The 15,385-nt window shown below is 42.5% G+C and overlaps 1 protein-coding gene across 3 annotated transcripts; it reads left to right on the forward strand.

The window, feature by feature from the left end:
* Window positions 1–11: 11 nt before the first annotated feature.
* Window positions 12–15,135, forward strand: Adat2 (adenosine deaminase tRNA specific 2). Of its 3 annotated transcripts, XM_070010104.1 has the most exons (6): window positions 106–326; window positions 6,731–6,835; window positions 9,478–9,628; window positions 11,678–11,784; window positions 12,978–13,050; window positions 13,421–15,135. In XM_070010104.1, the coding sequence occupies exons 1-6, from the start codon at window positions 222–224 to the stop codon at window positions 13,462–13,464; spliced, it is 585 nt and encodes a 194-aa protein (XP_069866205.1). In that variant the 5' UTR covers window positions 106–221; the 3' UTR covers window positions 13,465–15,135. The 3 variants fall into 3 exon arrangements, with proteins under 3 accessions (XP_069866208.1, XP_069866207.1, XP_069866205.1); XM_070010107.1 differs by lacking the exons at window positions 12,978–13,050; window positions 13,421–15,135 and adding an exon at window positions 10,658–10,783 and having other exon boundaries at window positions 12–326; window positions 9,478–9,651; window positions 11,579–11,765; XM_070010106.1 differs by lacking the exons at window positions 12,978–13,050; window positions 13,421–15,135 and having other exon boundaries at window positions 12–326; window positions 9,478–9,651; window positions 10,658–11,765.
* The last annotated feature ends 250 nt before the right edge of the window (window positions 15,136–15,385 follow it).

Consider the following 15,385-nt stretch of genomic DNA (forward strand, 5'->3'; position numbering starts at 1 on the left):
CGCGGAGGCTGTCACCCGGCGGGAGGGGGCGTGGCCTCCGCCGCGCAGCCGCACTCCTTGACCGCCGCCGCTCACCGGTCTGGGCGCTCCGGTCCGTCCATAAACCGCTCCCCGGTGCTCTGAGATTCGACTCCACCACCCCCCCGGAAACAAGGGCCCGCGCGTGCTGCGTTCCGGTCCCGGAAGGCCCGCGGGTCGGAGCCGTGCGTTAAGCCAGCGGGATGGAGGCGGAGGCGTTGGCCGCGTCCACGCCAGCCCCGGGCGTCTCGACCGCGGTGTCTTCGGCCCTGGAGACGGCACGGTGGATGGAGGAAGCGATGCGCATGGTGAGCAGCCCCGGGCGGCGAGGCTACGGCGGTGGGCGGCGGAGTCCCCGCTCCCTGGCCGACCCCGGGGCGGAGGCCGGGGCCGGGGCGCGCGGCCCCCACCGCGCCCCGCGGGCTCGCAGGTTTCCCGGGGAAACAGCGGGCTTCACTCTCAGGACTCCTGTCCGTGCTCTTTTCTGTTGTCTTTAGGAACTGCAGATTTTCGGTGGGGGGAGCGGGCGGCCGTCTCTAGGATTTTTCTTTGTAAATGATTAAAGTAGTTGTACAAAGGAGTTGCCATTTGGCACCTTCGTTGACGAACACCGTGCTTCTTGACCTGCTGCCCCTTTCCCTCCGTCTCCCCGGTGAACCCAGCCCAGCTCCTCCCCTCAAGTGTCTTAATTTTGTAGGATATGCATCAGATTTTATGACTGTGCCTCCGCCTTCCTCTCTCTTCATTTGTCTACCCTCTCCCATCTTCCTAAGCCCCTTCTCCATCTTTCTAGTACGTTTCGTGGTGTTTGTTTAGTTGGACTGTCTAAGGACTTGTTTTTGGTTTTGGTTTTGGACAGTGAGAAGAAGTTTTATTAGTGAAAATCTTTACAACTCAGAAGTCCTGCATAGGAACAACAAGGAACAGGATATACATAAAATCTCAAGTCTTTCCCCCCCACATCCCCTCCCGCCCCCCAAGGTTTAGTAAATTTGACAGGGCATAACCATCTGTAGAAGCAGTGAATCTTTTCTGTGGATCTGGCAGTTGTTCCTAGGGCATAGTTCTCCATCACTGAATAGCTCTCATCCTCTTAAATTTTAATTGGGACTTGTAGCTTTTATTTTTAAATAAGCAAGGATGAAATGAACTGTAGGATTTTACTTTTAAGAATTTAGTAACATGAAAATAGATGTGAACACAAGTGCTTATAATCTTTTTAAGTTTTCCAGGGTCACATTATTGATGCCATCATCAAATCACTGAATAATTTAAAACTCCTATATTTTCTAGACTAGAGAGTGAAGAGATAGCTTTCCTATTCTGTCTCTACTGAAGCTTGTAGAGTATTTGCCATCAGATAAGTGCTTTTGTCTAAAGGAAATCTGCAGGTCTGTTAATGTTAGAACCAAGAGGCATCTGGACACTGAAAAAAAAATCTTAGTTAAAAATCTCATGGATGAGTCTCTTTAGACAAAGGAATGTAGAAAGGCTTAGTTAAAAAACTATTGCAAATTTTTTTGAGCTTTAAGGTTATAACATCTTTTCAGAGCTCTAGGACCTGCAGAACCATGGAGAATACATAGATAATGGATAAAAGTCAACAATGGAAAAAAATAGCTTCTGATTACTGCATTGGAAGACAATACAAAAATATTTACCCAAAAATCCATGGTCAGAATGAAGGAATATTGATGACAGATTAAAAAAATTAGTCATTTTAAACCATATTAAGGCTCCTTCAAGCCCCAACACGTTTACTTTCTTATTTCTTGCTTGCTCATGCCTTATCCATTGCTCTTCCCTGGTCTGGAGAGGAGATCGTAAGTTTTCTTATAGAAGTTAATTCTGCTTACATATTTATGCAGAGAATTATTTTCTCTAGATTTCCTTCATGGTTTCAGCTTTCTTTTGTGTGGTTCATAGTTGAAGGGACTAGATAAAACTTGCCTCCAGATCAAATACTGCTTTGTTACTGGAGACTGGAGTCATCATTGCCACCATTTTCAGCTTGAATGTAGTAATGACAGCAGCAGAATTCCTCTTGGTCTTTAACTTGGGTGTCCTGAGCAAAGCTGGATTTGGGGGTTACTTCCAGATATGGACACATGTGGAGACTTTTCTGGCTGGAGTCTTGGTCAGTGAAAGCTTATGCTCATCGTCTTTAGTAGCAGCTGAAAACCTGACATTCATTTTGATTGCTGACAGTGTGGTCCACTTGACTGATCCCTTCAGACACACCATGCCTCTGGCTTGCAGACAGACATCTATTTCCAACACATGTGGTATGGTCCAGGGTTTCCTGTGTACTAGACCTTGTACTGGCCTGCAGAGGTGAGCTACAGCACCAAACCTAGTGCTGACATTCTACGATTAGGCCATGTCCAAATGGAAAAACTTGGTATATGTCTGGGGACCAACCTAAAAGACAAAAACCAGATTATAGCTGACACAATCCTCAAAAGTCAGTTAAGTTAAATTATAGACTTCTAATTTTAAATGAAAAAGAATGTGGGTTGGTAAAAAGCACTGGGACAGCTGATCAAAGAACTGTCAGGCACAAAGAAAGGAAAGGCTTTGTCTGCTGTCTGTCTAGAACTGAGCTTTCTGACCTGGCAGATCTCTGAACTATAAAACTATGTATAAAGTACTTAAATAAGTACATTTTTCAAGTGAATGAGTCCCTGACTTTCATCATGTTCTCAAAGAGGATTCTGGTTCTGTCAAGGTTAGAATTCACAGACCTTAGAGAATTGTGGAAATATTCTGCTGGCTGGTGGGCAGGGTGGAGGGAGGAGGAGGCCTTCAGCACCATGCTGAGGACTTTGAAGTTGACAGAGAGATATTGAGTTTCTGAGAGTAATTGTGGCAACAGTTTACCTTTTTTTTTTTTTTTGGTAGGGGCGGATCTCAGTGCCTGTGTTTCCTAAGTAGGTGCTCTACCACTTGAGTATGTCCCCAGCTCTTTTTGCTTTCATTCTTTTTTAAAATTCTATTTTATTGTAAAGATGCTGTGCAGAGGGGTTACAGTTACATGAGTAAGACAATGAGTCCATTACTTGTTGATCGTTGGTACCCCTTCCCTTGTTGTCCCACTATCCCTCCATCCCCCACCTCCCCCACTCCTCCCCCACTCCTCCCCATCCCACTTCATTGCCTCCCCCCACCCGAAGTTGTAAAGTTTGTTTCCAATATACTGTTCTGTGGGTACCATTGTTGCAATGGATCATCCTGTGTCCTTGTTTCAGCATTTTGTTATTCCCTTTCCCCTCCTCTGATTAGACAAATGCATGCAAGGTACCAAAATCAAGTACAACAGGGGATATACCATAGGCAGAAGAACATACCAAGGAAACAACAACAACAAAAAAATCACATAGTACTTAAAAAAAACAGTAAAGAAGAACTTCTTGTGTGCATATCTTGGGGTTCATTTCACTTAGCATCATCTTATATGATCATATGTAAGACCACTGACTCCAAATGGTTTAATTTTTATGTGTTATATTTGTCTTAAGAGTTCTAACTCTTGGTGGTATGTGTTTTTTTTAAAATCTCTTATTCCACCTTTTCCTCCTCTCATTCTCCTTTTTTTTTGTCCTTAATAGGAAATTTTTTGGGGAGCTTAACGCCATCCTCTTTTCCCCCTGTAGCAGGATATTACTAGCAAGGAGTGTGTAGTGGTGCTGCCTTTAGAGAAAATAGTCAGATACTACAATAGCTCTTCACGCAGGAATATTTTTCATTATCTGTAATGGGACAGACCCTAAGTAAAGAAAAAAAATACATATATAACACAAAATGGGAACTAGCATTCAGGATAGGGGATGGGTAGAAGAGAGCTTTTGTTCTTTCTCTTGAAAGATGGTCGTTTGTTAATTTATGTAAGATCAAGTTGCCATTTTAAATTGTAAATGAGCTTTGGTTTCTTGCAAAAAAAAAATCACAAAAAGTCTGTTAAGTTCAAAGCTATGCCCATGTTTCAAACCCACTTTGCTTAAACTCTTATGATTAGACTGGACAAAAGAGGTGGGGCCGAACCTGGGAAAGTATGAGGCGGCAGGATAGAGTGAAACTGATTTTCAGCTTAATTAAGTCTGTTTTGAGTTTGTCACTGGAGTCAGTGCATGTGTGTGCTATTGGAAGAGTTCCCTTAGGCTCACTTTCCTGGGCTTTGTGTCCTTCTCACCACCTCCTCCCTAACCTGCCCATCAGTGGCTTTCCTACAATCAGACCCTCAGCACAACCAGCTAGGCCACTCCTCATCAATGATGTGATTTGTCCTTTAAAAACACTCCAGTTCTTAATGTTTTCTAACAACACAAATTTGCCAGAGGAATAAAGAGAAAAACCCAGAAGGAGTAAAGGAAAGCACCACAGGCCCAGACCTCTGGCCGCCTGGGAACAGAGAGAGGCTGCAGGCTTATAGCACTCCTGCAGTACTTCCATGCTGAGGTGAATAAAGCAGGCCTCCCGCAGACAACACGGGACTCCCTGGCCCCCCTCCCCTTCCACCTGAGTGCATTAGACATGGTCTCAGAGTATCTTCTGCATGTTTGAAATGGCTCCCACGGTTATACTTGTTTTTACTTAAGAGTTCTTTAAGGAGGTCGGTTTATCCAAAGGCCTTCCCAAACAGATGCCTGCAGGATTTTGGTTTTTAAACCCTAAATTTTCCATGTCTCACTTGCCAACCTTTCCTCTTTTTGTCACTTGACCCATTTCTAAACCCAAACCCTGGTAAAACAGCTGATCAGTGAAATCAAGTGGTTCCTAAAGAGATGCAAGGCAGAACAGGGCCAAGAGCCCTGGAACTTGATATCTGGTGAGTTCCCACACAGTGTGTTGAGCAAGTGAATGAAGAAGAGCCAAGATGTCTGTATTCGAGACCAGCTCTCTAGCATGGGCGAGCCATCTGACCTGTCTGTGCCTCAGTCTCTTCATTGGTGGAACAGAGGAGGTCCATTACACCTGACTCGTAAGCTTATAAACCAAATGAATTGATATTTAGGAAGTGCTTAAAATAGTCCCAGGAAAACCAGGCTTTCAGATAGTCATTAGCCCTTGTATTTTCAAGTCCTCAGAATTGGAACACTTGAGACAGAGACATAACATTGCCTCTTAAGAGGTTTGTTGGGAAAAGTATAGTAGGAAGCCAGAAGTTTAACCCATAGAAATGTCACTTTTCAAGCCACTTCCTTACTTCTCCCATCCCATACAAATGACCTCTGCTCTGTGTCACTGAATCCTGCAAGGCAGTAGACCCCCTATCTCTTTTGGCTTAGTGGTTTTTTTGTCTTTGCGTTTCCTGAGGTCTTTTATGGTATTAAATACTCTCTATTTTCCTTCTGTTTCAGTAGGCATCCCTTCCTAATCTCCATTGCAAGGTGGTACTTGTTTACTTATATTTACTTTTCAACCTTTAACTTTTTCAACTTTGTAACTTTTCATTTTGAAATAATTATAAGTCACAGGAAATTGCAAACAAAAACAAAAAAAAAACTGAACAGGGAAGGTCCAAGTTTCTAGTTTCCTCCTCTGAACACCTGGCGTCACTACAGTACAGTATTAAAAGTAGGCATATTTCATTGACACACTCTGCAGGACTTCAGATTTCATCCGTTTTATGCACATAGGAGTGTTTGTGTCTATGTGTATATTTCTGTGAAATTTGGGTCATGAATTATATGTATATTATATATATACATATATTATATATTATATATAATTATATGTATATTAAATACATTAAGAAAAGCGTTTTCAAAATGTTAATAGTACACCTAAACTTTGATTGTCTCACTAAGAATAAAAAACATGGGACAGGGCTGAGAAGTTGGCTCAGTGGTAGAGTGCTTGCCTCACATGCATGAGGTCCAGGATTCAGCATCACATAAGCAGATAAAAGCTGGAAGCGGTGCTGTGGGTCAAGTGGTAGAACGCTTGCCTTGAGCTGAAGAGCTGAGGGACAGCGCCCAGGCCCAGAGTTCAAGCCCTACCACCACCACCACCCCCAAACACAAAAACAAAAACAAGAAAAAACATGGGACAAAGTGACACCCAGCTTCATCACCTTTATGCTATTGAGATTCTAGGGGATCAGTTCTATAATTTTAGAGAAGCAAAAAAATTAAGCAAATAGGATTTTTACGAAGGAGCACGTTCAGTGGAAGGTTTACAGAGGTTGTTGATTCTCACCTCTTTGTAAATAGGAAGTGACTTTGGGCTCTGGTCAGTAATGTTCCTTTGGCTCCTTGTGCTTCCCAGGTGAGAAGTCAGGCCAGAGCCTTTGAAGAGTCTTCCTGCACATGGGCATACAGTGCAGAACATGAGTGCCTCAGTATGGCAGAAGAGCTGGATTTGAGAAAAGGGAAAGCTTTGCTGCATTTTCTTTTGGTGTTACTTGGGATTGGTTTTTCCCTGTGCTTCTCACAGTGATTACTCTGTCTTCAGAACAACCACAGCCCCGGAAATGTGTTACTGAGATTGCCCAGAAAAGTCTGACTAATTGAATCTTGTCGCTACAATACATCCAGTCACTATAACTGACAAATGCTCACGTGCCTCACAGGACAATGTGTTAGCATTTGCAAATCTTCCTCCAGGTCCAGCGATTCTACAACCTATGTCCTGTCCATGCTACACCTGTTTCTTCCCTGTGGGCTTTTCAAGTAGGGAACTTTACATCTCAGGCATTTCTACTTTGTTTTAGGCCAAAGACGCCCTTGAAAATACCGAAGTTCCTGTTGGCTGTCTTATGGTCTACAACAATGAAATCGTGGGGAAGGGAAGAAACGAAGTAAATCAAACCAAAAATGTACGTGAATGAGGCGTCAGAGGTGGGGCAGCGTGGCTTCGCGGCACTTGGCTGGCGGATGGTGAGGTGGAGGGGGCCTCGGTGGTCTGTGCTGGAGGAGGAGCCCTTAGCGTCTTGTTGTTGAGTGGTATTGTTTCTGAGTGTAACGGTGATACAGTAATTTTTTTTGTTTGTTAATTTGTTTTAGCTGTGGAAAATTCAGAAAAACTTGATGGAGCTTTAAGATCCTTGTGGATTTTCTGTTTCACAAAGTTCAACACTTGAGTGAAACCAAGGAGGAATTTTGTTATATTAAGTGTCAGCAAGATATAAACAGTTGTGTCTCTAAGCAAATCTAATACATAGAAAATCCCACATTACAAAATAGATAAATTTAACTTGTAATACATTCTTTAGGGCCTTTAAATGTTTTCCTCTTAATAACTTTTTAAAAAATCAACCTCAATTTATAACTTTGGAGGGAGATACAAAGGAATTATATAAAGGGGCTTATTTCCTTTTTTATTTTTTTGGGGGGGACACTATTGGGACTTGAACTGAGGGCCTTGTATTTGCTAAGCGGGTGCTCTACTGTTAAACTTCATCCTTAGACTTTTTTTTGCTTTAGTTGTTTTTTGGATAGGGTCTCACATTTTTGCCCAGGGCCAACCTCAGACAGCAGTCCTCTTTCTTTTGCTTTCTGTGTAGCTTAGATTACAGGGACATAACACTATGCCTAGCTCATTTCTTGAGATGAAGATGTCTTACTAGTTGTTTGTTTTTAACTTGAGCTGGCCTCTAAAGCATAATCGTCCCAATTTCTACCTCCTGAATAGCTAGGATTTCAAGATGTACCACCATGCTCAGTCTAAGAAGAATTTATTTCCATACCAGATATTTCAGTGGTACAGAGTTTCCAACAACCTCCCACAGCATGGATTTTTTTTTCACATCTTGAGTTTAACTGGATCTGTTTTGGTATCATGTGTCATTTAGATTAACCTTTGAATATACTCTTGAACCCCAACTGAGGACTCCTGAGCTCCACTTTTGGCTGTAAAACCATACCACTTCCTCTTTTCCCTGTATGCTCAGTGAATGCTGACATTTTCTCAGCAGTGAAAGGAGGAGTTGACTGAGCTGATTCCATCCATCAGTTATTTGTTGAGCGTTATGGGGAGATACATTTGGGAATAATGAGTGTGAGTCTTAAATAGTACTCAGATTGGGAAAGCTTCAGCTAGGACTGCTCTGTCTTCTCTAAAGTACCTTCCATCTTTGAGTTTGTTTTGTTTTGTTTTGTTTTTGGTTGGTTGTGGGGCTTGAACTCTGGGCTTGGGTGCTATCCCTGTGCTCGTCAGCTCAAAGCGAGTGCTCTACCGTTTGAGCCACAGCACCACTTCCGGTTTTCTAGTGGTTTTTTGGAGATGAGTCTCACGGACTTTCCTGCCCGTGCTGGCTTCGAACCGAGGTCCTCAGATTTCAGCCTCCTGAGTAGCTAGGATTACAGGCGTGAGCCACCGGCGCCCGGCGATCTCTGAGTTTTTGATGCTGGGATTCTCTGTGCAAACCCCAGGCAGCTTGCTGCTACCTGCCTCTGGCTTCCACAGAGCACTGGCCTCACTTCACACCAGGCCCTAGGTCATAGGTACATGAGTGTCTTTCAATTGGCCCTGCCTGATTTTATGCTTGTTTTGGGCAGTTTGTTTTTTTTTAAATCCTACACAGAATGTATTTAGCACAGTATCTTGAACTTCAACAAATTATTGATATGGCAGTGCCATGTGATTGTAATGGACATGATAAATAATTATTGCATAGGTGATCTAGTGTTCACATTAAGGTATTTTGATCAGGGAACCAAAGGGAAAGTGAGGATATGAATAGAATTAGATTGTTCTAAGAGGTAGGGAGGGTGGATACCAGTACGCCCCACTGAATAGAGAGGAAACTAAGGCTTAGAGAAGGGAGGTAACTTACCCACATAATAGTAAGACACATAGTCAGTGGAGTTCCTGTCAGGATTTGAACTGAAATTCCACATTCTGTGTGACTTCTCCCATGCTACTGCCTCCTGTGTATATACCTAGTCATGTATGGGGGACTAATCACCAAATCTCTCCTTCTCCAGAGTGTGCCAGTATATAAAACTGCATCCCACAAATGTAAGTGATGGCATTCTAAGAGACTAAGTATCAGTTAGCTTTGAGTGACCTCTACAAGAGCCCTGAAACGGAAGCAAAAACGAACAAGAATTTCAAGCTTCCTTAGAATACCAGAGACCATAGACACCTTTTTTTTTTGGTGGATATAGTACTTTTTAAACATTTTTATCTTTTAGTAGTTGGATAAAGGAGTTGCCATTCAACAAAGTAGTAGTATATGAGTACATTGAACACTCATCAGTGTCACATTGTAATTGAAAATCCTCTCTAAGAACTTAGCTGAGAATCCAGGCAGATTCTCCTGGAACTGAAGACAAGCCATCTTTTGTTGGTGAGATATGAGACCTGGAGATGGAGAGTAGACGGTCGGCTGCTAAGCAGTCCTGAAGCCTCACTCATTAGAAATGATTTTTATAAGTGTGTTTTGGGTATTTATAAAATAGCAGTTATGTGAAACATAATCAATGTAAGCATCAATGTAAGTATCTCTCTCTTAAGGCTACTCGACATGCAGAAATGGTGGCCATTGATCAAGTCCTAGATTGGTGTCAACGAAATGGCCAGAGTCCTTCTGCTGTGTTTGAACGTACCGTGTTGTATGTCACTGTGGAGCCGTGCATTATGTGTGCAGCTGCTCTCCGCCTGATGAGTATCCTTGGACTCCAGAGAGAGGTTCGGGGTTGGCTCTTCCTGTGAACAGAGGCCCTGTGAAAATGGCCCTGCACATGACATAACCTATTCATTCCACCCTTCCTTCCTTCTTTCCTTCCTTTTACCCTTCCCGCTCCCTGCCTCCTTGCCCCCCTCCTTCTCTCATTCCCTTCTTCTCTCGTCCCCTTCCCCTCTTCCTCTCCTTCCCCCTTTTCCTTTTCCTTTCCCTTTCCCTTGCCCATTCTATATCCTTGACCTATACCCCAACCAAATATATGAAAGCACATATATGAAAACACAAGACTTAATGAAATAAGTGGTAAAATACAGTATCTCCTATCCAAAAAGGGAAAGCCTTTTACATAGTAAGGTTACTTATTTCTTTTCATACTAATAAATGTAGAACTGTTGAATAAAGAAGGCAGAGAAAGGAAAGAGTAAGACAAATTTCAGTTGAGTAAGGATGACACCCAAATTCATTTAAAGTCAGTGGTAGGGGGAGGTCTGAAGAATATGCACCTGTGTCTGGCCTTTGGATAGTGGATTTTTGAATATGTTTATCTGTTTTTGCCATGAATACCTATGCCAAAGTATTAAAAAATTAAGTTGAAAGTAAATAAACTAAGCATTGATTTATAATATTCTACTTTACATACATGGAAATGAATATACTTGCAGTTGTTTGAGTTTCTTGCATAGAGCAAGCAACAAATACTGAGTGTAATCATTGCTAAAGATGGGTTGGTTTGCTTGTTTGTTTGTGGTGATTAAGGATTAAACACCCGGGCTTTACAGGTGCTAGATGAGCACTCTTATCACTTAGCTACACTCCTTATCACTAACGGTCTTTGAGAAATATTTGTTTGAAAGGTCAGGTCCCAGTGGCTCAGGCTTACAATCCTAGCTTCTCAGGAGGCTGAGATACTTGAATCATGGTAAAAATTCAGAAACTCAATTTCATTCCTGCATTTTCATGTACTTTTAAAATGATGTATTTTCAAATAATTTTTTATTACTTTAAAAATAGCACAAGCTGGGCTCAGTGGCTCACAACTCTAAGCCTAGCTCCTTGGGAGACCGAGATGGAGAGGATCTCACTTTGAGGCCAGTCCATGCAAGGAGTTTACAAACCTCCCTCTTGATCAATAAACAGGTGGGTTTGGTGCATATCACAGCAATATAGAAACCATAAATAGGATCTCGATTCTAGTTAGCCTGGGGAAAAGTTGAGACTGGATTAAAAAAATAAAGCCAAAAAAAAAAAAAAAAGGCTGAACAGAATGCTTACATAGCAAGCACAATGCCTTGAACAGAAATGCCAGTACTGCCCAAAAGAAAAATTAATAAATAAAGTTAAAATAACACAGAATTAGGGTGCTGGAGGCATGTATCTATAATTGTAATTACTCAAGGCTGAGATGTGGAGATCATGGTGCAAAGCCAGCCTAGACAGACGAATCCATGAGACTCTTTATCTCCAGTTAACCAGCAAAAAGCCAGAACTAAAAGTATGATTCAAGTGGTAGAGCATTAGCCATAAATGAAAAAGCTGAGCAAGAGTGTGAAGATCTAAGTCCAAGACCCCCCCCCCCCCAGTACCAGTATAAAAAGAAAAAAAAACCACAGGGGGTTTTTAACATGTAATACACTATACAATCTCAATAAAGGATGTGCAACTTAGAATTCTCTCCTGTCTCCTAGTCACTCAGCCATAGTCTATTTCTACTGGGCTCAGGTGGACTTGGGAAATTGCAGGAAGCAATCAGTTGATAGGAAAGTCCTGGGATTAACTTCCTATCTCTGGTTTTCTAATGATGCTGAATAAATGCTTGAGGAAAAGTCAGAGAACCCACTCAACTGTGAAACCATACACTCAGTTTTAATTCTCTTTGCAGTTATCAGATGGTAATTTCTAACTATCCTAAACCTCCTTGTCCTGTGTAACCAGACTCATTCCAGCTGAACTATTGTCCAGGGTGGCCAATCTCAACCCACCCTCATGTGGCCACCATACTGTACATCCTGTCCGGGCCTTAACTCTGTTTATAAATCCCGCTGGTCGTCTACGGCTGTCAGAATGAACGATTTGGTGGCTGTGGCTCCGTTCTAAATGTTGCCTCTGCTGACTTACCAAATACGGGAAAACCATTTCAGGTAATACAATCTGCTGTGCCGCTTCCTTCTCTTCCAGGACTCGCATCTCGCACTGAGCATGTTAGCAGGAATGTTTTGTGGCAGGGGGAGGGCAGCAGTTGGTGAGGGGACAGGGTGGAAGTTCTCCCGTTTCTATGGAGAAACCCTGTGCCGGCTTCATACGGCCTAGGCAGGAGCAGGCTGAGACTCCGGGAAGGGAGGTTCATTCTGAACAGCACCCCAAGGTGGTCCGTCCTCCTGTCTGTGCGGGTGGGCCCCTTCCTCTCCCAGGCACTGCATTTAGGGACAAATGTGTGATTGTGTGCATTTCACAAGATTTCACTGGGTCAGTTCTAAACTCTCCTGACCAGCTCTGAAAGCCCTGTGTGCTTGGCTCCCACCTTCCCCCACTCTCCAGCCAGTCCATCCCTGGTTGCTCAAACCCACTGACAGTCACCCTCCCTGAAGCACGCCGCTTGGCCCCTTTCACTCAGCTTTTATCATTCACATCTAGTATTCCCTGCACCACCTAACCACCCACAGTTCCTTCCTTCTTCTTTCCCGTGTTATGATCCCTTCTCTCCATTTGGATCCCAAACACAAACTGAACATACTTGTTAAATCTTATGTAGCAAACCCTGACAGATTTTTAGTTAAAAGAGTAGATAGACATTTTAGCCTCTATGAGCAGCTTTGTTGTTGGCACTCTGAGCCAGGTACCCCACCCGTATACCATCACTTATCAGGACACCACTTAACAAAAGTAGGTAACATAGGTGATGCTTAATGAGCACTTAGGATGTGCCAGGCATTTACAGATTGTGTCATTTACTCCTGACAATGTATTTTGGGTAAGTGAAGTCATTACCTACTTGAGTGCGCAGAGGGTTTAAGTACTTTTCCCAAGATTCCACAGCTGGCAACTTCAACCGTGTTTGACTTAGTCAAGACGTCCACTGCATTCTGTATAAAAGGAAATGTACTCATTACCTGACTCATGTAATTGTGATAAAGCGATGATAAATGATAAAGTGAATTAAATTTTGTCCATTCTTCTTGAAATGTACATCTTCACCTCTACTAGTGTCCTCGTATCTCCAAAGGAGCTATGTGTCTGGAGGCTGTATATGTGCAGCAGGGCATGCACTGGTGTTTTTATGGACACCGACCATGTGTTCATAGGTTTGTGTTCGTTCTCTCCTTCATTTCATCAGTGCATCCCTGGATATCGGGCTGAGGAAGCTGTGGAACTGTTAAAGGCCTTCTACAAGCAAGAAAATCCTAATGGTTAGTTTTCCCCTGCTGCATGTAATGCACCTCTGTTCAAACAAGTCAGTATGGCTGGGTGTTGGTGGCTCACACCCATAATCCCAACTACAAAGGAGACTGAGATCTGAGGATCTCTGTTTGAAGCCAATCCAGGTAAGAAAGCTTGTGAGATGCTACAATTATCTAGCAAAAGGTTGGAACTGGAGCGCTAGCTCAAGTGGTAGAACACCAGCCTTGAATGGAAAAGCCAAGGCCCTGAGTTCAGTCTCCCATACTGCCGCACACATACATACACACACACAACAAAATCAAAAGCAAGTTAGTATGGAAAGAATCTGATAAGAGTCTAGTTCTTATTTTTCTATTTCTTTTTCTATTCTTTTCACAGCACCAAAATCAAAAGTTCGGAAGAAGGAATGTCAGAAATCCTGAACTTGTAATGAAAGACGAAAGCCCCACGGTGACCTGGATGGAACCCCCAGCCTGAAAAGCTGCTGGCATGGAGGGAGCATGTATTATGTGTTGTTTGTTGTTCTCCGGGAAGACGGAGAATAACATTTGCTCTCTTAAGGGAACAAATTAGTGCTTTTTAAAAGGCTGACAGTTGTAAACAACTATTAGCTTCTGCACAGCTGAAAGAACATTTTTATGAAGGGGGGAAAAACTAAAGTTTGAGGTTTTAGGAATTAGCAAACAGTACATGTCTTTAAGCCACAGCTTCATTCCAGCTGAGTGCAGGCTGGGATTTCAGAGTGTCCATGCACACCCCGTCACCTGCACTCATTTGGACGAGAAAGCCATGGTCACGTGTGTCCTTTACAACTGGCTTTTTGGAGGTGGAGTTGGATTTTCATTTTTTATAGCTGTTGTGGTCTCCCAGTGTATTGGCTGCATGAGTGTGAGTGTGTTTGTGTGTGTGTTGGCATTAGGGATGGAACTCAAGATGTCACTCTCTGGCTTTTTCGCCCAAACTTGTGTCACACCTCCAGTCCTAGCTTTATGTTGGTTAACTGCAGATGAGTCTCATGGACTTTTCCCCCCAGCCTGGCTTCAAACTGTGACCCTCTGATCTCAGCATTTTTTAGTCGCTAGGATTACAGGTGTTAGCCACCAGTGCTGGGCAAGTCTGGCTTTTTTCTACATTGTATATTATTTGTATACACTATATACATGTGACTGTGAAATCTATTGATTTTATTAAATACATAGAAAAATGCTTTAAAACAAGTGCCTAAGGGTCATTTAAAAATTGTACCACGTTGCTATAATAGAATCTTAAGTTATTTCTGTTTTGAAGGGGTAAAGCATTAAAGGACAATAACATAAACAAGACAGTTCTTTGGTTCCCTGAACCAAAACAGGGTCTTCTGCCTCAGCGAGATTGTATTCTCACAAGGAGAGATGGATGAAAAAAATGTAGTTATATACTGGAGGGTGAAGAGTTCCAACAAAAGTTGGGCATAGTGATACACATCTGTAACCCCATCACTTGGAAGGCAGAGGGAGTTCAACAAGACACTGTCAAAGCAAAAAGTTACAGCGAAAGTAAAAAGGAACAAGGTGAAGAAGAATGCCCACTGGTGTGAATGCCAGTTGCAGAATTAAGTAGCATGATACATTTAATCCGAAATCAGTTGTTCCTCGTTTGAAAATACAGGTTATAACTGTTAAATTTAATACCTAAAATTTGAAACTGCACAGGAAAGAATATCCACAGCAAACTTTCAGTGTTATTGGGTGCAAGAAGTGTCCTGACGTTTAGCAGAGCTGCCCCAGGTGCAGTATACGTCTCTTCCCAGAAGGGGGCCTCAGCGTTCCACGAGAAGCCTAGTGCCAGGCCCCAGAGGACCGCTCCTCAGATGGGTTCATTTCTTCAGTGGGTTCATTTCCTTGATACAAAGCATCTGTATTTGTTGCTTCTGCCATTTGAGCGATGTCTCCAACTTGTTTGTTTTGAATTACTTTACAGACTGGAATGTAATTGTGGTGGAAGTATTTTTATATTGCTGAGAGTAGCAGCTAATCACAGTTACATGCTTCGAAGGACTTATAATTGCTTGGTTTTGCGTGTGGTGTTTTTAACGGCATTTGAGACATTTTATGGGGAAGGATATGCATGGTTTCAAATCTACAACAATGATGCATGCACCTTCAATTTTATCTACTCTAAAATTTGTCTTCTCATTAAATTTTAGTGCCTTGATTAGCTTGTTCTTTTTTTTTTTTTTGCAGTTAGTCATAATTCACTTTTGGCTCCTTAATGTTGTTTTGCATGCAGAGTTCATTACATTTATTGTCTTTGTATCATTTTCTTGTAGATTATTTATAGGAGAGTAGAGTACCACCCAGTAAG

Source organism: Dipodomys merriami, unplaced genomic scaffold (genome assembly GCF_024711535.1).
Source record: "Dipodomys merriami isolate MVZ:Mamm:240054 unplaced genomic scaffold, mDipMer1.0.p SCAF_8, whole genome shotgun sequence".
Classification (NCBI taxonomy): domain Eukaryota; kingdom Metazoa; phylum Chordata; class Mammalia; order Rodentia; family Heteromyidae; genus Dipodomys; species Dipodomys merriami.

Coding starts and splice junctions, on each gene's coding strand:
- Adat2 (XM_070010104.1), top strand. CDS start 222: ATGGAGGCGGAGGCGTTGGCCGCGTCCACGCCAGCCCCGGGCGTCTCG. Junction 9,629..11,677: donor AGCTGCTCTCCGCCTGATGA/GTATCCTTGGAC, acceptor AACTCTGTTTAT/AAATCCCGCTGGTCGTCTAC. Junction 11,785..12,977: donor ATACGGGAAAACCATTTCAG/GTAATACAATCT, acceptor TCATTTCATCAG/TGCATCCCTGGATATCGGGC.